The following is a 21,564-nucleotide window of genomic DNA, read 5'->3' as shown; positions in this document are numbered from 1 at the left end:
CCAGTGGCTGTTCAGACCAAACATCAGGATGGGGAAGAAGTGTGATATAAGTGACTTTGACCGTGGAATGATTGTTCATGCCAGGCAAAGTGATTTGAGTATCTCAGATACTGCTGATCTCTTGGGATCTTCATGCACACCAGCATGTAGAGTTTACAGAGAATGGTGCAAAAAAACCACAAAAAATATCCAGTGAGCGGCAGTTCTGTGGGTGAAAACATCTGAACAGAGGTCAGAGGAGAATGGCTAAACTGGTTCAAGCTGACAGGAAGGCAACAGTAGCTCAAATAATCATGTGTTACAACAGTGGTGTACAGAAGAGCATCTCTGAACGCACAACCTTGAAGTGGATGAGCTACTACAGCAGACCAGACCAGGCTCCACGCTCATACCTAATAAACTGGCCACTGTGTATTATACAGGCATAGATTCTGTAATCTGAGTGGTGGAGTGGAGATACACCTCTTTCAGAGTAGGTGTTAGGACTACCTTCCCTCTGCTAGCCTGCAGGTCACCCTTGGGTAGGGTGTAATATCTGCTTAACCCCCTGATGTGAAGCCTTGGGAGAAGGTGGTGGATGGTCATATGAGCAGCTGATGCTTATCACAAGTCCTGGTTGTGCGACCACTGACGCCAGGCAGACAATTCCTGAAGAGCATTAATAATTCCTTGCGTCACCCATCTTGTAAAGACACTGTCCAGAAGGCAGCAATGGCAGACCACTTCTGCAGAAAAATCTGCCAAGAACAACCCTGGTCATGAAAAGACCATGATCACCCACATCATACAACAAGGCACATAACGAATGAACAATTCTATAATATTACATCGTATAATAGTATATATTATGTACAATATAATAGTTGCCAGTGAAAATTTTGACCATTTAGGGCAAACTAATTTGCTTTTTCTCACTCTTCCAGCAAGGTAGAAGTGTAAATCTGAACTGTGTTTATCCTTTGATTAAGGACTGCCCAGTCCGTGATTTGCCAAGGTGAGAGTTACAGTTCACTCTCACCACTGAATTTGCTTTGCCAGCAGTCTGTGTGCTGTCCTCATCCTCTCTCTCACACACACACATCAGCCAGTGGAGCTAGTCTGCTTTACATAGCAAATGGTCTGTTACCGAGTTTGCACGCAGCACATAAAGATGCATATACACACACACACATACACACACCTACCTTTGAACTTGTGCAGCACAGCCCAAAGTTCAGCAATGTCTGTAGCAAAGGTGATGTCAGTATCCAGGACAATAACCCGTTCCAGAGAAGCAGGCAGAGTCTTGGTGAGGACCAGTTTCATCAGCCCGTATATCCCTGAGTAATGCTTGTTCGGAATCCACGAAACTTCTGGCTGAAAGAGAAATTCAGGTAGTTTCAAGCTCAGTTTGGTTCAATCTCAACAACCAATCGCCTCCTGGCTCAGAGGTTTGTGTGCACGTTGGGTGTAGAGAACCAAACTGCCTCAACTTGTCACATGGCACCTCAGTCCTCCTGCGTTCTGGATTTCTGAATCACAGCACCCCGAACTCAGGCTTATCTGTCATTTTCAAGTCTCAGCATGAGATCCTGACTTCTACCAGTAATGACAAAGGAAACCATTCAGCCAATCTGGTCCAAGCAATCCTATCTGCCCCATTTCCTCTCCTTATTATCCTGCACCCTTGTAGCTCAGTCCATCTCATACCTGGCCTGACAACCACCCTCCGATTCTTTACGTGGCTCGTCTGAACAAAGGCATGAAGTACAGAAGCCAATTACCCTAATCAGCATATCCTAGGGATGTGGGAAGAATCCCAAGCAACTGGGAGAAAGCCACAGGGCAACGAGCAAACTCCACACAGACAGTACCGGAGGTGGGCATTAAACACTGTGGCCCCTAATTTGTGAGTATGACACCCAGGTGCATCAGCTGCCACTGCACGTGCTCAGTGATGTCAAATGAACAACTCTGAACTGTGGACGATATCGTGGCACATTGGCTTTCACTACAAAGGGGTTGGGGTTTAGGAAGAGTGTTGTGCAGGGTGTTGGTGAAGCCTCACTGGCGGTGCTGTGCAGAGTTCTGGTCTTCTAACATAAGAAAAACAACATTGCAGCATTGGAGGCAGTCCAAATGAGATTCAATAGAGAGAGTTGTCCTATCAAGAGAGGCTAGGCAGACTGGATCTATGCACCTTGAAGCTTAGGAAACTAAGAGGGTGAACTTGGGACAGCACGGTAGCATAGTAGTGAGCGTAATGCTTTACAGCACCCACTGTACTATTGAGGTTCAATTTCCACCATTGCCTGTAAGGAGTTTGTACATTCTCCCCGTGACCTTGTGAGTTTCCTCTGGGTGCTCTGGTTTCTTCCCACATTCTAAATACATACCGGTTAAGTTGTGGGCCGTGCTGGCGCCGGAAACACGGCGGCACGAGGGCTGCCTCCCCACCCCCCACAACTCCCCAGAACATCTTGGACTACGTTAGCTGTTGACACAAACAAAGCATTTCACTGTGCTTCGATGGCATGTGACAAATAGAGCGAATCATTTCACCTTTAATATAATCTTCACCTATGCAAGATCCTAAGGGGGCTTGATAGAGGAGATGCTGAGATGTTCTTGAACAAGTGTAAGAGTCATGAACAAGACGATGCTGCTCAGAAATAAGGGGTGAAAAAAATCTCTGCAATCCTCTGCCCCTGAGGGTGGGGGAGGCCAGCTGAACAGATACATTTAGGTGGATAAATGTTTGAAAGATAGAATAATTAAGGGTGAGGTGAGAGTTAGGGACAGCACTGATCAGCCACGATCAGACTGCATCGCGGGGCAGGATTGAGATGTCCGGGAGCCAACTTCTGCTCAGATTTGCTGGTGGTTCTTGTCAGCTTGCTGCATCAGACTCACTCACAACTTCAAAGGAAGAGCAATGCTGCGCGGGATAAATTTTGAAACACCACAGATAAAACCAAAGGAAAATTTAGAATAATTTAGCTCAGGTATTTTTGGCCTGATCACACCGACACAGTCTGGAAACCATGGATTGAACCAACAACCATTCACTCGTTTATAGTGAACCTATTCTATTCTCCCCAAATCTTATCAATACACCCCCCCCCCCCCACCCAGAGTCTACCACTCACCTGGCATACTAGAGCAATTGACAGAGGCAAATTAACCCACTGACCTGAATACCTCTGGGATGTGGGAGGAAACCCACACAGTCACAGGGGAGCACGTGCAAACTCCACACAGGCAGTGCTAGTGCCCGAGGTCAGGATCGAACCGGGGTTGCCAGAGCCGGGAGGCAGCACACTGCTACCCAACTGTGTCACTGTGCCCATCAGCAACGCAACATCCAGACCAGTGCACTGCTAATGGATAGGACTGGTAGAAATGGACCGTGGCAGTACGAAAGAGGCTTGGGAGTCAGAGGGAGAAACCACAGATGGCGGGGTGGCACAGTGCCATCGTTGGATATTGTGGGTGAAGGAGAGACAGGGGTGAACAAAAAAATGAATAAATTCCAACCTTCAATTCATCAGCATCATAAAAGTTGACTGTCACTGCTGGCACCATCCACGTCTCAAAGAGATAGCCCAGGATCTGCTTGGCAATGGCATCAGTAATGAAATGGAAATGCAAGGGGTTTCGCCTGTGGACACACAACACGGGACTGTAAATATATTGCAGAGACGGACCTCCCCTAACCCTACTGACTCACCACTGCACTGGCTAAACTGCGGGAAGAAAACTGATCACAGCGAGGATCTTGGATGGAAGGAAGATTGCAAGTATTAGAGGTATTTATAATGTCCCAAACCTTCATGGTGAACAAAGTACAATAATCTGCTGAAAGACTCCACAGGTATCAAAAGGCAATGCCAGGATTCTGGAGGTGCTGGAAATCCAGACTAACACACACAACGTGCTGCAGCAATTCAGTAGGTCAGCCGGCATTTGTGGGAACGATTACAGAGCCGATGTTTTGGGCCGAGCTGCCTCGCCTGCAGAATTCCCCCAGCATTTTGTGCACTTTAGTCCAGATAATCCGTTTTAAGTGATGTCGTTTGAGGACTAAGTACCGGCCAGCATTCTGGTTAATAGATTGTGAGATCAGGGTCCATCCTATCTTACAAGACGTCCAAGTGTCTGATAACAGTAGGATGGAAGCTGTTCTTGAGTACGTGCTTTCAGGCTTTTGCATTTTCTTCCCGATGGGAGAGGGGAGCAGAGAAAATGTCCACGGTGGATGGGGTGTTTGATTATGCCGGCTGCTTTACTGAGGCAGCAAGAAGTGTCGAGAGAGGCATGGCAATAAGTAAAGATGCCCCACTGTGAAGGTTTTGACACTTAGGTAAGAGAGGAGGGAAGTAACTTCACCCAGACGGGACTGAATCGTTATGATTTTCTACTCAAGAGGCTCAGTTACCGAGCAGATCAATAGATTTCAGGTATTAAGAGAGTCAGTGGATATGGGTTTAGTGGAGGAAGGTGGAGCTGAGTTTAAAGACCTGCCATCTTCATATCTAGTGGCAGAGCATGAGCAAGGGGCTGACGGATGCCTATCGGTTTTAATCCTTGCACTTCCCACCATGATTATGGACAGGGGATTCGATTTATGGTCAGGAATGGCAAAGGAGGGATGAGAGGAGGTGCAACTTCAGACATCCTCCATCCTGCCCAGTGGGGACTGACCAGTCAAGGGATAGAAATGTCGCAAATCCAGCCACAGTCTTACAGCTACGCCGAAACACCGAGGGTGAATGAAGAGAGAGTCCCACGGTCCACGTGTCAGAATGGTGATGCAGATCCAGCAGCCAGATTGAGTGAGCCTACATACTACCTGAAGAGGCCACGGTGAGTTCACGTTCAGGCTGAAACAGTTTGCAGAAAATCACAAGCACAAGAGGTTCTGCTGAAAATCTAGAATAACACAAAGTGCTGGAGGAACTCAGCAGGTCAGGCATCATCTACACAAAGGAATCAACATCGACGTTTCACCTGAGGCTCTTCATCAGATGCACAATACATTTCTACATGAGGTCGGTGAGGTTGCACCTGGAATACTGTGTTCACTTTTAGGAAAAATATCATTAAGCTGAAAAGCGCACAGAGGAGATTTACGGGACATTGCTGGGAAGCGAGGGACTGAGTTATGGAGGGAGGATCAGCAAGTTGGTACTGTTTTTACTGGAGCGTAGGAAAATGAGGCATGATCTTATTAAGGTGTATAAAATTGTGAAGGTCTGGGATAGGGTAAATGCACTCAATCGTTTCACTCAGAGGGTGATGCATATATGGAACGAGCTGCCAGAGGAAGCAGCTGAGGCAGGTACATTAACAACATTTAAAAGGTACTTGGACAGGGAAGATTTAAAGGGAGATGGGCAGTCGTAGAGAAATGAGACCAACTCAGATGGGAATCTTGGTCAGCATGGATGAGTTGGGCCGAAAGGCCTGTTTCTGTGCTGTAAAACTCCATGATTAAATAGGCATGGCGACAAATGCTGGCTTTGCTGATGAAGCCTAGATCTTGAAGCAGAAGAAAAACATCAGAAAAGTCAGTCCCATTTCCACTGCCTTCAGACAGCACTACGTAAATGCTTTTTTTTTGCATACTTCTAAGACGACAGCTTGAGCCTAGTTTAGTATTATGCCGTTGGCACGTCACCAAAAACACTTCGAACATTTCTAAAGATGTCCCATGGAGAGCATTCTGACAGGCTGCATCACTGTCTGCTATGGAGGCTCCAATGCACAAGATTATAAGAGGCTAAAGAAGGCTGTAGACTCAGCTAGCTCCACAGGCACAACCCTTGCCACCATCGAGGTCATCCTAAAAAGACCGTGCCTTAGGAAGGCGGAATCCATCATTAAAGACACAACATCTGGCACATGTTCTCTTCTCATTGCTACCATCAAGGAGGTACAGGAGCCTGAAGACACACACTCAATATTTTTAAAGAACAGAATCTTACCCTGTCATCAAAAAGGGCATTAACCCATGAATCCTACCTTACTATTCCTCTTTTGCATTATTATTATCTTTTATTGTAACTTATAGTATTTTGTTATGCCTGCACAGTACTAATGGGATAAACAACATGTTTCATGTTACATGTCAGCGACGATAAGCCTGACTGATTTTGGTCCTGATTCTGACAGCCTTTCACCTCCTCAGTAGATTGTCTGACCTGGGAAGTCTGCACGGGCTGGGCTTGTATCCGCTGGAGTTTAGATGAGCAAGGTGGGACATCTGAAACGTGAAAGACCCTTCGAGGTGTTGAGAGGGTGGGATGTAGAAAGCAAATGGTCACCGAAGAAAATAGGAGCAGGAGCAAGTCACCAGGCCCCTCAGTGTGTACATGGTTGATCTATAGAGGGCTCAACTCCTGTCTGCCATAACCCTCAATCCTTCAATATTTCAAATATTATCTATTCCTTATGTATCTCTAACAATGGGGCCCTCCACCAGCCTTGGGACAGGGAATTCCACAGACTCACAGAAGTTTCTATGCCACTCTATTATAAATGTTTTGTACCTGTATCCCCTTGTCACTTGTGGAAAAAGTCTGAACCTTTTTGTGAAGAATATTGGTCCATGCTGTCTCACCCCTCTTGACCAGACACCACCTCATCCCGGGAAATGGGCAGGGATGAGCTGCAAATTTTTCTCCCGAGGTTTGAATGATTTTCAGGTTGAGCTGGACAGATTCTTGATAAGTGGGTGAAGAGCTGCAGTCAAATCCACCCTGATCACAGGGAGACTTGAAGGGCTGAGTGGCCTGCTCCCACTCATGCTATAGAGAGGAGAGCAATAGACAGTTTTTAGATTGAGTGGAAATAACACTGTCATCTGTCATCAGTGGCCCAGTGCTCTTTTATAGAGGAAACGCGGCAAGGAACTGTGAAAGCATAAGTCATTAAAGATTGCCTGACAAAAGCAGTTGTACAGCACAACGTCCAGCAACCCTCCTGCATAATATATTCCAGGCCATTATACCAGACAGGATCTGTAAGCGCTCTCTCAGTGCAAATGGCACAGGCACTTACAAGGTTCCACTGTCTGAATATTACAGCCCAGCATGATTTACACATTAAACATTGCGGCACCTCAGTAGAATATTACTGAAGCTCTTCAAGCTTAGGTCACAGGCTGCCTGCAATGTAGTTTTTCCTCTTGATGAAAGCACTGCAGCAGAATCCATGAATTTTTCAGCTTAGGAATTCTAACAGGGCCACAGGGAACGCTAAAGCCCTCATCTCTAACTTCGCATACACACTGTGGCCACTATATTAGGCACACCTGCTCATTAATGCAAATATCTAATCAGCCAATCATATGGCAGCAACTCAATGCATAAAAGCATGCAGACATGGTCAAGCAGTTCGGTTCTTCAGACCAAACATCAGAATAGGGAAGCAAATGTGAACTAAGTGACTTTGACCGTGGAATGATTGTTGATGCCAGGCGGGCTGGTTTCAGTATCTCAGAGACCGCTGATTTTCACGCACAGCCGTCTCTAGAGTTTACAGAGAATGGTGTGAAAAACGAAAAAAATCTCCAGTGAGTTTCTGTGGTTGTAAACGCCTTGTTAATGAGAGTGGTCGGAGGAGAACGGCCAGACTGGGTCAACAGCTCAACTAACGACGTTACAACAGCGGTGTGCAGAAGAGCATCTCTGAATGCACAACCTGTTGAACCTTGAAGTGGATGGGCTACAGCAGCAGAAGACCAGGAACATACCCTCAGCAGCCACTTTACAGGAGGTATCGACTAGAGTGTCCACTGAGTGAAGATTGAGTGAATATTTTGAGTGGAGGTGTTGTTGACCCGTGGGTTTGATTAGCTTGCTGAATGGTTAAACGAGTTCAACCTTCAAGGCCTGGGACAGACAGGGAAAAAGGTGTGAAATGTGATTAAGAATACACACCAGCTCTTTTTGTAATAAGAAGATGGAATGATAGAATTGGAGCCATCATCTGTAACAGAATAGCTAACACTTGGAGAGTCACGTGCTTCTGCATTCCATTCCTACCAAAAGGGCTTAAACACACCCATTCCTCAACAGGTAAATGCGTTCTGTTTAAATTTATTGATACAATACAGAATTAGCCCATCCGGAACTATTGAGCCAACAACCCTCACCTAATCACGGGACAATTTGCAATGACCAATTAGCCTACCGACCAGTACACATCGGACTGTGGGAGGAACCAGGAGCACCTGGGGGAAACCCATACAGTCACAGGCAGAACACACAGACTCCTTCCAGATAACTGTGGGAATTGAACCCGGGTCGCTACTACTGTAAAGCGTTGTGCTAACCGCTATGCTACCGTGCTGCTCCATCCCTGGATTCACCTTTGATCTCTGTGGATAAAACGTGAAGCCAAGGTCTCAGTGCACACCAAGTCTTGAAATTATCAGTCACCATTTATCCTCTTCAACATCAACAGTCATCACCCCATTGCTGCTAGTTGGAGCTCGCTGCTCATCTTGTCAGCACGGGTAATCTGACATCGAATAAAAAACCTCTCACTCACTGTAAAGTGCTTTGGGGTTCCTCAAAAGCTGCAACAAAGCTTCTGTTCCTCAACTCAGTCAAGACAAGTGATATCTACAAGAGTAGCTCACTCTGGGGGATGTGTGGGGCTTTGCAAGCACAATAGGACTACACTGTAAGAAGTCTAATTCACTTCTGATGACCTTGCAGTGCGGTGAAGGATTAATGCCTTCTGATGAAATGCTGTCTGTTATCTTAATGAAAGAGTGACAAAAGAAAATGCATCTTTTTTTTCTGTCTGGTACTGATATTCTTTAGCACCTGTTAGGTCATCCCTCTGTTGAGAACAATGAATGGACCATTAACAAGCTACAAAATTTTACAGCACAGAAGGGCTCATGGAAATATTATTAGGTAATTAGTCTCACTTCCCTGCCCTTCCCTCAAAGTTTTCTGGAAGTTTTTCTGTTTAAAGTTTATGTACATTTCTTGTTTGCTAACTGATCCAATACAGTCAGGTAGGACAGTCCAGTATTTAAACCTATCATACATCAACAAGGAAGGGTAATTACTTCACTTAAATAATAAGTGAAAATGTCTTTTTTTCAGACTCTCTGTCGAGCACTTCTCACTGCATTGGAAAAGCAGGCGGCATAATCAAAAACCCCTTCCATCTTCTTCCCTCCCCCAGCGGACAGAAGAAAAAAGCCTGAAAGAACATACCTCCAGCATCAAGGACAGCTTCTATCCTGTGGTAGAAGACACTTGAATGGAACTCTTGTAATCCTAAAGATGAACTCTTGACCTCTAAATCTACCTTCATTATACCCTTGCACTTTATTGTCTACCAGAATGAATTTTCTTTATAACTAGCCGTAACACTTTATTCTGCATTTTGTCACAGACTTTACCTTGTACTGCCTTGAAGTACTTAATGTTTTGAAATAATCTGTATGAATGGCATGCAACAGTAACTTCTCGGTACATGTGGCAATAATAAGCCAATTTCAGTTCTAGCAAATGCATGTAGCAGACTAAAAATGATGATGGGATTTGGGGTGGGCAGTATGGTGGATGGTTTCCATAGCAACTGAACTTCTGGATCAGCCATCTATAGCTCACTTTAGCTTTCTCCGCTTTGATAATCTCACCATGGCAGCATTGGTCTTTGGTCGAGACATAAGACGCTGAGATATGGAGCAAAACGCAAACTGCTGAGGAATTCAATGGGAAAAAACAACACCCGCGGAGGAAAATAGATAGTCCACCATGCATCAGATCTGAGACAGTCAGAATCAGATTGGTTATCTCTGACATACTGTACTATGCAGGTCTTACAGATATATCTATCTATCTATCTCTGATATATATATATATATATATATATCAGCAACAGAGCGAGAGACAGAAACAGAGACAGAGAGTGAGAGACAGAGCACACACATGCTAGGGTGCCTAAGACTTTTGCACAGAACTATGGTAATTTTATGTGTTGCACTGAGGTGCTGCCATATTAACAAATAATTGCACGACATACATGTGTGATGATAAATCTGATTCTGATATGGGTCTCTATAGTGGATTGAGAGTGGGAAGGGGACAGGGAGAGGAGAATCATGGTTGGGAAAAGGGGAAGGGAGAAGGGAGAAAGCAGGAAGCACCAGAAAGTCATTCAAGAATGATCAATAAACCAATAGTTTTGGAATTAAATTATCTTGCCTGGCAGCTCAGAGCTGGGTGGGTCTGCACACGCACCACACCCTTTCCCTGGCACTCCTTCTCTGCCACCTGCCCCACATTCCTCTCACAGTTGCCACTCCCAAGATCCTTTGCTCTTGCCAGATTTACAAACTCGCTCTGCACTCCACATTGACCAATACAGTGTGGTGCAAAAGTCTTCGGCACCCTAGCCATGTACATGTGTCTCAGGCTTTCGCACAGCACTGCCAAATCTGTTGTTTTGTGGCAGCAGTACCGTGCAGTAAATAAAAAAACGCTGTAAGTTACAATAAGAAATATAGAAAAATAATAAACACAAGAGATTCTGCAGATGCAGGAAGTCTAGTTACACACAAAATGCAAGAGGAACATGGCAGCTCAGGCAGCATCTATGGTAAGGAATAAACAGCTGACATTTCGGACCGAGACCTGATGTCCTGATGAATCCTCTCCATAGACGCTGTTGACCTGCTGAGTTTCCCCAGCATTTTGTGTGTGTTAATATAAAAAATAAATAATGCAAAAAGAGAGCAAAATAGAGAGGTAATTTAAAGATCATAAGGTACAGGAGCAGAATTAGGCTATTTGGCTTAAAGTCTGTCCACCATTTCATCATGGCTGATCTAATTTTCCTCTCAGCCCCAATCTCCTGCCTTCCCCGCATCCCTTCATGCCCTGACCAGTCAAGAATCTATCAACCTCTGCCTTAAATATTCATTGCCTGGATTGATGAGCAAGCCTTATGAGAATAGGTTGAGTGAACTTGGCCTTTTCCCCTTGGAGCGATGGAGGATAAGAGGTGACCTGATAGAGGTGTATAAGATGATGAGAGGCATTGGTCGTATGGATAGTCAAGAGGCTTTTTCCCAGGGCTGAATTGGCTAACACGTGAAGACACAGATGTAAGGTGCTTGGAAGTAGGTACAGGAGATGTCAGGGGGTAAATTGTTTTTATGCAGAGAGTGGTTAGTGCATGGAATGGGCTGCCGGTGATGGAGGCAGATACAACAGGGTCTTGTAAGAGGCTCCTGGATAGGTACATGGAGCTTAAAAAAATAGAGGAGTATGAGTAATCCAACGTAATTTCTAAATAAGTACTTGTTCAGCACCGCATCTTGGGCTGAAGGGCCTGTAATGTGCTGTAGGTTTTCTATATTCTATAAAGACTTGGCCTCTATAGCTGGCTAGGGTAAAGAATTCCATAGATTCACCACTCTCTGGCTAAAGAAGTTATATTCTAAAAGGATGTCCCTCTATTCTGAGGCTGTGTCCTCTGGGTTGGTCTTAGACTCTTCTACAATAGGAAGTACCTTCTCCACATCCACTCTATAAAAAGGCTTCAGTGAGGTTACCCCTCATTCTTCTGAATTCTAGTGATAGAGGCCCAGAGCCTGTATTCACTAGATTTTCATGGACAGTTCAGAAATCTGAGAATTCAACAGAGAGAAGAGGCAGGACAGGAGCTGTCTGGTGACTGGGAAATATCATTGTGCAACTGTTGATCGAACATTTCTCTTCTTAGAATTATGAACTGGTCTTCAGAAAGTTAAGACCCCTGCAGTCTGGCTTCTCTGTTCTACACTGATTGACACTGATATAATTTTCCCAATTTGGATTTGGCTGTGTTGTGCATCGACTGGAATTCAAGGCTTTCTGAGAATCTCTTTAATGCCTGTTGGAGGTGGAAGATTTGGAAGAGGCTTAACAGGAAAGTTGCATAAAGCCAAATAATAGGTCAATTCCTGCAGTCTACACATTTGGCCTGGTGTCACGTGTGGGACTCTCCCTTCTGAGTCAGTCGGGCCAACAGTTCCAACGTTGTGCTGAAGGACGGCTGCATTGGTTGGAGGCACGGTCTTGACATTGGGATGAAAAGATTGACCATGATCCAATCCCAAGGGCCACAAAAGCTCCCATGTGACTTGTGAAAAGATACAGTAAGGAGCTCTCGCTGGTGCTCTGGCCGATATTCCTACCTGGACCAACGTCACTGTGAACAATTCTGTTCTGTGTTTTTCCCCTGTGCTGAGGTCAAATAGAAACATAGAAAACCTACAGTACAATACAGGCCCTTCGGCCCACAAAGCTGTGCCAAACATGTCCTTACCTTAGAAACTACCTAGGCTTATCCATAGCTCTCTATTTTTCTGAGCTCCATGTACCTGTCCAGGAGTCTGTTAAAAGACACTATCGTATCCGCCTCCACCACCGTTGCCGGCAGCCCATTCCATGCACTCACCACTCTCTGCGTAAAAATCTTACCCCTGACATCTCCTCTGTACCTACTTCCAAGCACCTTAAAACTGTGCCCTCTCGTGCTAGCCATTTCAGCCCTGGGAAAAACCCCTCTTACTATCCACACGATTAATGCCTCTCATCATCTTATACACCTCTATCAGGTCACCTCTCATCTTCTGTTGCTCCAAGGAGAAAATGTCTTATTTTTCTCAGAAGTGAAGCCTATCGCAGCTGGTATAATGATTAGTTGCAAGTGAGGAGGTTGTAGGTTGAGACTTGATTTAATCCCTAAAGCCTAAATTGTCCATTTTTGGGGCATTAGCTGTAACCCAACTGGAAAATATACTAGTCTGTTCTTCCTTCAAGCATCACCATCAAAACTCAGTAACTGGATATTCATTGGCACCAAGTGACTGCTGATTATGCTGCACACATTTATACAAGAGCTGTAGAAGGCTGTGGTGAAGAACTACAGCAAGTATGAGTGCACTGGTAAAGGTGGTCACAACGACACTGATAGATACTTCCATTTCTGTGACAATGGGAAAACAGGACCCTGAGAATTCTGGCCAGAGAATCTATCCTGGACACAACACATTGATGCCATCCTGAACAAGGATGTCACCAAATATTCTCGGAAGTTGCTACGGATGTACAAAGAAGAGTAACTGACTGACTGCATCACTTCCTGCTTAGGAGGCGTCAATGCACAGGATCGAAAGAGTCTGCAGGCTCAACCAGCTCCAATATGGGCAAAACCCTTCCCACCAGAGGATGTCTTCATAAGGCATTTCCTCAAAAAGGTGACACCCATCATTAAATACTGTCAGCATCTCAGTTCTGGGACATACCCTCTTGTCATTAACCTTCGGGGAGAAGGTACAGGAGTCTGAAGATGCACAATCAGTGTATTAGGAACAACTTCTTCCCCTCTGCCATCAGATTTTTGAATGGTCCACGAACACATAATACTTTCTCACTATTCCCCTTTTGCACTAATTATTTTTTATAGTAACATGGGAATTTTTTTTATATCTTGCACTGTACTGCTGCCACAAAATAAATTTCATGGCATTCATCAGTACATCAGTGATAATAAACCTAATTCTGACTCTTCTGACGAAAGAACCAGTGTTCTTAAAGTGTCAGAGCTGCAATGGAAGGGTGAAATATATGTTTAAGATGAAAATTTTCACATCTTTAGGGTGTCGCGAAGCACTTTATAACCAGTGGAATATTCTGAAATGTTACGACACAAGAAACAGCAGCGAAGTGTCACCTGGCAGCACACATAACTGGGTAGCACAGCGGCCTAGTGTTAGCGACTAGAATGCCAGTGATTGGGTGCAATTCCAGCCGCTGTCTGTAAGGAGTTTGAATGTTCTCCCTGTGACCATGCAGGCTTTCTATGGGTTGCCTGCTTTCCTCTCGTAACCCAGAGACATATGGCTATGGTAAGTAGTGGATGTGCTAGCTGGTGATACTCGTAGGCTGCCCAGCGCATCTGTCTTGATCTAACTTGATGCAAATGACGTACTTCACCTGTATGCTTCAATATTTTGATGCACAGGTGACAAATAAAACTAATCTGTAACAGCAGGGTGAAGCCAGAGGAACCTGGCATGGCCGCAGAGCAGTTCGTGTTAAGTTATTCCAGCAGAAACAACCTGGGTTCAATTTCACTGCTGTCGCGACAGGGTTTGCACATTCTCCTTGTGACCGTGTGGGTTTCTTCTGGGTGCTCTGGTTTCCTGCCACAGACGCTGTGCTCACCTTGACACTGCAAATCCACCCTCTCAATACATGTTTGAGATCTTCATTTTTCGCTTCATGCAGTGTTTTTCATTTCTCATTAACTTCTGCTCTTTGCACATGTGAGGTCCCTTCTCAGAACTGTCTGTGGTACGCAGCGACCTTTGCAGCACCTTGTGCAAACATCCATTTGTGGTGTCATGTCAATGTTCAAAAGAATTTTGGATGTGAGGTTTCTGAAATTTCAGTTAAGAGGTACTCAACCTGTATGTTTACAGGTTCCAGAGATATGGACTTTCCAAAGACAGGAAACCAGAGCAACTGGAGGATATCTACACAGTCACGGGAAGAATGTACAAACTCCTCACAGATAAAGTGATTGTGCTAACCACGCCATTACTGTACTGCCTGAGCACCTCAAGCACACCAGCCAGCCAGCACAAGGAATGTCTGAATGGTAGGGTATAGGAACAAATGGAAGAGGGAAGGAAAACTTGTACAAGGTCAGGGAGCCTGAAACATTAACTGCTTCCCTCAGCACAGACACTGCCTGACACGCTGCTTACTTCTAGTCTTCGCTTCAGATTTCCAGCCTCTGCGGGCTTTTTTCTTTCATCACTGCATAACTGAGGTTCTGTGACTGAGGGATATGTCTCTGACGTGGGGAAAAGGAACGTTGCGCGACTGAAACGTAAATAAGCAGAAAGCACTGGTTGTTTTCTGAGCCAGCATGGTCAAGACATCTCAGCTAATGTAATTCATAGGCATTTGGTTCATTATTGTCACATGGACCGAGATTTTACATGCCTTCCACACAGATCATTGAACAACATCAGTGAATTGAGTTACCTACAAGGGAAAAATGAGTGGCCATTATGGTGAGGCACCTGGGTTAGGAAAAAGAAGAGATGAGAGGAAATCCTCAGGTGCTACTGCCTGTTTGGCTCTGGTTAGCCGAGGAACAAGATGCGGGTGAAAGCAGTTGTCTAATCTGACTACCTGTTGCTGAGCCCTCCCCTCTCGTGAGGAATGGGAAGACAACAGAATATTAATCGTCACGCCGAGATTTAGCGCAGAGAAATAAAACACAGCAACTGAAGCTGATTTATGGGATTCGAGTTTAAAGCCATCTACCACCCCTGCTCCGACGACGACAACCCAGTTTCTTTTTCCTGCAGGTGCTGCCTGATCGCCCGCATTTAACTGCAGGGGCAAAATTGCCTGCAGTCAACACTGAACGCTGTCATCCATACATACCGGTGAAACAGAACCGATTTCACGAGTGTCACAACATCACGGCTGGCATTGTATCCCGCACACACGATTGCAATGTGGATTGTCTGAAAAAAGACAAAAATAATTACAGTCTAGCACGGTTAGGCAAATCCCCTTTTTAACTCTAATGAAAGAGCTCACCCTTGCTGAAGTCTGATTTCCTGGCACTGGTTTAACTCTGTCAAGCATCATCTGCCTACCGATGACTGAACTCAGCAAGTAAGGTTAGGCTATTTAACCACAAAAAAAGACCCCCAAAGTTATTCCCAATCAAAGGTGTGCACTTCCTATCACTGGGGAGAAATCAGGAACACATTCCATAGGGAACAATCTTTCCTATTTATTCAGAAGGGGCCGAAACTGCCACACTTACTGAGGTCAAACTGCTTAGCACTGAGCGGACCTGTGCTAACAGGACACTTTACACTTCATGGTTCAAAACAGCAACAGATGGAGCCTAATCCTGTGGGAACTGCATAATGACATTCCAATCTGCGCAGCCACGTGGACTTCAGGATGTCTCACCCGAAATGCAGAGACAATGATCCCAGCAGGGACCGCTCTTCATAGTAACTTAGAATTAACGTGGGAGTCATAGAAAAAGCATTCGAGTTGACACGCTCTCGAAGTAGATTCAGTCTAATCAGATTCCATCTTGCTATCGTAAGACATAGGAGCAGAATTAGGTCATACGGCCCAGCCAGTCTGCTTAACCATTCCATCACGGCTGACTTATTATCTCTCTCAACCCCATTCTCCTGCCTTCTCCCCGTAACCTTTGATGCCCTTACTCATCAAGAACACATCAACCTCCGCTTTAATTATTTCCAATGACTTGGCCACCACAGCCATCCGTGGCATTGAATTCCGCAGATTTACCACCTTCTGGCTAAAAAAGTTTCCTCATCTCTGTTCGGAAGAAATGTCCCATTCTAAGACTGCACCCTCTGGTCCTAGACTCTCCCACTGCAAGAAACATCCTCTCCATGTCCACTCTATCTAGGCCTTTCAATATACAATAGGTTTCAATGAAATTCCCCCCTCATTCTTCTAAGCTCTAGCGAGTACAAGAACAGAGCCAAGAAACGATCCTCACAGATTAACCCTTTCATTCACAGGATCGTTCATCAACCTTCTCGGGATCCTCTCCAATGTCAGCTCAACCTCTCTTAGATAAGGAGTCCAAAGTGCTTAGAATACTCAGAGAACAGATTCCTGACTACGAGTCTTTCAACTCACCATGAAAGGGTGGGGTGTACATCATTTCACTGTGTCTACACCGATTTTTCCTTCGATATTCTTCAACGTCTCTCACAAAACTTTGCTGCATCTGACCCATGAACATCAGTATGCGACTAGCACAGTGTCCGTTAACAGTCTGGCTTTGGGGTTTGACTTTATTTTGAAGAAAATGCAGCCAGTTATTGCTGTTGCCATTTAAATGTTATACTTATTCCCGGTCCATCAAGAATTTTCTGTCTGAATCCGCCTTTAGCATCACAAGCAGCCTTGGAGCCAGCGTAGACTCAGTTGTCCAAGAAGAAGACTTCATTGTTGGAAGAGAACCAGAGGGTTCAGAGGAAAATCAAAGCTTAGACAACTCAGGAAGGTGACCAAAGACCCTGATATTTTATCAGGGCCTAGTTACAGGAAAGGCCAGTGACACTGTTGCCAAATCTGACTCTTCCTTGAAGTCAGCTTATTCAGCAGGGAAAAGCAACCTCAGTGCCACCTGCAAACTAGTTACCGGACTAGTGCTGGTTATTCTCCACTAAGCCAACCAGTTACCGGACTAGTGCTGGTTATTCTCCACTAAGCCAACCAGTTACCGGACTAGTGCTGGTTATTCTCCACTAAGCCAACCAGTGCAGTTTAATCATCGCCAAACAAGTCAACACTGGTTATTCAGCAGGTCAAGCAGCACCCAGAGAGGCAAAAGCTGTCAGTCGAATTTTTGGGTTGAGATTCTGCACCAAGATGAGAGGGGAAAGGAAAGGCTGCCTGTATGTAGCTGGCAAACTTTCATCTCCTCTCTCAGTTCTGATGCAGGGCCCTGAACCAAAATGTCGACTTGAACGCTTTACCTCCTCAGAGGCTGCTTGACTGCTGAACTGGCTTATTCAACAAGGAAGGATGAGTCTAGGGGAGAGTAAAATCGGTCACAATGCCGCCGATCATTCTGTAATTAGGTCCATAGTAACATCAGGGTCTGTGGTAAACATACTTGCATGACTAATTAAACCTTGAACTAGTTGAATTCTTCTGGCCTTTGTTTTTTTGGTCCAGTGACCGCAGTCTCAGCCAGTTGTTCCTCATTCACCCAACTAAAACCAGTTACCACCTACTCTCACAAGTGCTTCCCTCTGGAGGAAGCTGTAGAAATTGCAAGCAAAGGTGATCAAGCTGTCCTGATACTACATCCATCACCCAGTCTCAAGGACATCAAAAGCAGTAATCAATCAATGTGCCAGTGGGGAAAATTCCTGCATCGCAACATCACGCCACTTGTTGAGAGCAAAACTCAGCAAAACTGGCACTTCCTCAGCAAAACTCAAAAGGAGGATGACAACCAGTGAGAACATATGCAGGCTGCTTAATTCCTGCTGGAGCCTGGACCTAGGTGTTAATCCACCTGCCTTACACTTTTGAAGGGCAGTTGGTAATCTGAATCATGCTCATGGTTTCAACTGTTGGCAGATACTAAAAGCTTTCAGATCAATGCTCTGCATACTAAATGGGAGAAGCGTCAAGGGAGCTTGGTTCCAAAAGAGGTTGCAGATGGTTGGAGTACAACAAAAGGATTACAAAAACAGCAAAACAGGGAATGGTTTAACAGGAGGTGGATGGGAATCTACTTCAGCTGTTTCCCTTTAGCCCTCTCAATCACCCATAGCACATTGCTTGTCTGATGTTGAGTTGGTTAGGTCAGTTATCTTGCAATGATTCCTCAGGGGGTGGGCGCTAAAATAAAATCAGGCAAAGGGGAAAGAAAAATGGGAAAATTATAGAAAAGGGCAACAAATGTGAGAGTTTTCTCCTTATTGTATTTCTGTTCTAGTAGAAGTGTTTAAAGGGAATAAATCTGTAAATTTTTGTTGGAAAAGTGAGAAAGAATTTGACGATAGACAAGGGTTGGTGTGTGTTAGCTACGATCTGGCAGAGCACTGTATGCCAAATACCTCATGCTCCACTCTAAGCTCTAATGTTTTCTGTTTAAATTACAGAAAGGACATGAGGGAAGATAGATGAATCATGCTGAAACATAAACATGTTTCATAAAAGGATGGAAGGTGGAGTTACCTCACACTTCTCCACAGTGGGCCGCTTGCCACACTCCGAGCCATTCCAAACCACGGCGTGGACCCCCTCATTGTCTCCGGTGCCTTCCTCTGTGGAATAACTCTTGGAATGGTTTCGGTGGCGATGGACCCTGTTCTGGGCAAGGCTGAGTTGCTTCCGAAGGGCGTGGTTTTCCTCCTCCACCTCTCGCACGCGGACCTCTAGGGATTCCCGCTCCCTCTGGTTGAACACATATTGAGGGCTGTTTGCAGGGGCTTCGTAGGGAGTTAGCGAGACAGGCTTTGCATCTGCAAACCAAAAAGGAGAAGAGACACAAATAAGATCACAGGAGGGAGATTTCTGTCAGAGTGAGACCAAATCTTATCTTAAAAAGCCAGAGATAGAAATCAAGTGTTCCAGAAACATCAGCACTCTTTTACTTTCTTTTCAGGAATCAGATATTGCAAATTTCTACAGTGCTTTAACTCCACTGTTCCTCTGACTGCCCTTCTCCTTCAGTTTTCTCTGATTCCCATCTCTCCACCTCTTCTTTTGTCCCTGCTTGCTTATGCCAGGCCTTCGGAATCTTGCCCTCTCTGCTCCAGGATGATCAGTACTCAGCAGGGGCCTCAGACATCATTCTGAGCTTGGTATGACAAAAGGCTCCCTCTTGTACCACCTCCACCATGACCATCTCTTTTGCAAGACTTTCCCAACTCCGTATACTGACTCAAGAATTCCAGATCCACCAGACCCCTTTCTCTGGTTTCTTACTCCCTCGCCCAACTTTATTTCTGACATGACAAATGACATTCTTATCTTTTTGCGCCCACCTCACTGAGGACCAAGCCGGGTATCAAAGCTACTGATAATGGAGGTGCAGTTGTAGACTGTCTAACTCAATTTAGATAGATAGATAGATAGATAGATAGATACTTTATTCAACTTTTTTTTTCCAATGTCCCATACACTTGTTGTAGCAAAACTAATTACATACAATACTTAACTCAGTAAAAAATATGATATGCATCTAAATCACTATCTCAAAAAGCATTAATAATAGCTTTTAAAAAGTTCTTAAGTCCTGGCGGTTGAATTGTAAAGCCTAATGGCATTGGGGAGTATTGACCTCTTCATCCTGTCTGAGGAGCATTGCATCGATAGTAACCTGTCGCTGAAACTGCTTCTCTGTCTCTGGATGGTGCTATGTAGAGGACGTTCAGAGTTTTCCATAATTGACCGTAGCCTACTCAGCGCCCTTCGCTCAGCTACCGATGTTAAACTCTCCAGTACTTTGCCCACGACAGAGCCCGCCTTCCTTACCAGCTTATTAAGACGTGAGGCGTCCCTCTTCTTAATGCTTCCTCCCCAACACGCCACCACAAAGAAGAGGGCGCTCTCCACAACTGACCTATAGAACATCTTCAGCATCTCACTACAGACATTGAATGACGCCAACCTTCTAAGGAAGTACAGTCGACTCTGTGCCTTCCTGCACAAGGCATCTGTGTTGGCAGTCCAGTCTAGCTTCTCGTCTAACTGTACTCCCAGATACTTGTAGGTCTTAACCTGCTCCACACATTCTCCATTAATGATCACTGGCTCCATATGAGGCCTAGATCTCCTAAAGTCCACCACCATCTCCTTGGTCTTGGTGATATTGAGACGCAGGTAGTTTGAGTTGCACCATATCACAAAGTCCTGTATCAGTTTCCTATACTCCTCCTCCTGTCCATTCCTGACACACCCCACTATGGCCGTGTCATCAGCGAACTTCTGCACATGGCAGGACTCCGAGTTATATTGGAAGTCTGATGTGTACAGGGTGAACAGGACCGGAGAGAGTACGATTCCCTGCGGAGCCCCTGTGCTGCTGACCACCGTGTCAGACCTACAGTCTCCCAACCGCACATACTGAGGTCTATCTGTCAAGTAGTCCACTATCCAATCCACCATGTGAGAGTCTACTCCCATCTCCGTTAGTTTGTGCCTTAAGATCTTGGGCTGGATGGTGTTAAAGGCACTAGAGAAGTCAAGGAATGTAATCCTCACAGCACAACTGACCCCATCTAGGTGAGAGAGTGATTTGTGCAGCAAATACGTGATAGCATCCTCCACTCCCACCTTCTCCTTATACGCAAACTGAAGAGGATCCTGGGCGTGCCTGGTTTGTGGCCTCAGATTCTGTATTATCAGCCGCTCCATGGTCTTCATCACGTGCGACGTCAAGGCAACAGGTCTGAAGTCATTCAACTCCTTTGGTTGTGGTTTCTTCGGTACCGGGACAATACAGGATGTTTTCCACTGTCTGGGTACTCTTCTCTGCTCCAGGCTCATGTTGAAGATGCGCTGTAGTGGTTCTCCCAGCTCAGTCGCACAGGCCCTCAGTAATCGTGGGGAAACTCCATCCGGTCCAGCCGCCTTGCTGGTACAGATCTTCCTCAGTTGACCTTCCACCTGTTCAGCCGTAATCCTGGGCGTGGGCAAGGTCTCCTGTGAGTGGCTATTTTCCTGTGAGGGAAGTAAGCCTGGTGTGGATTTCTGCGGTGAGGATGAGATTGTGCTGTCGAACCTGTTGAAGAAGTTGTTCAGCTGGTTCGCTTTCTCCACATCTCCACTTATGTTCGCCCTCCGCTTTGCACCGCATCCGGTGATGATCTTCATCCCATCCCACACCTCCTTCATGCTTTTTTTCTGCAGCTTTTGTTCTAGCTTCCTCCTATACTGCTCCTTTGCCCCCCTTATCTGTACTCTGAGTTCCTTCTGAACTCTTTTAAGCTCCAACCGATCACCATCTTTAAAGGCC

The 21,564-nt window shown here is 45.4% G+C and overlaps 1 protein-coding gene across 5 annotated transcripts in view; it reads right to left on the bottom strand.

Moving 5' to 3' along the window:
- large1 (LARGE xylosyl- and glucuronyltransferase 1) overlaps positions 1-21,564 on the bottom strand; it is a 405,419-nt gene that overhangs the window by 145,789 nt on the left and 238,066 nt on the right. For all 5 annotated transcript variants that reach the window (XM_073058955.1, XM_073058959.1, XM_073058957.1 and 2 more), the window contains exons 3-6: positions 18,780-19,066; positions 15,462-15,544; positions 3,517-3,640; positions 1,185-1,356 (exon numbers count right to left, since the gene is read on the bottom strand). In XM_073058955.1, coding sequence (XP_072915056.1) covers positions 1,185-1,356; positions 3,517-3,640; positions 15,462-15,544; positions 18,780-19,066 — 666 coding nt within the window. The remainder of the gene's footprint in view (positions 1-1,184; positions 1,357-3,516; positions 3,641-15,461; positions 15,545-18,779; positions 19,067-21,564) is intronic.

The sequence above is a fragment of the Hemitrygon akajei genome, chromosome 10 (assembly GCF_048418815.1).
Source record: "Hemitrygon akajei chromosome 10, sHemAka1.3, whole genome shotgun sequence".
Taxonomy (NCBI): Eukaryota; Metazoa; Chordata; class Chondrichthyes; order Myliobatiformes; family Dasyatidae; genus Hemitrygon; species Hemitrygon akajei.
Note: the sequence above shows the minus strand (reverse complement) of the source record. Positions and strands in the feature narration are given on the sequence as shown.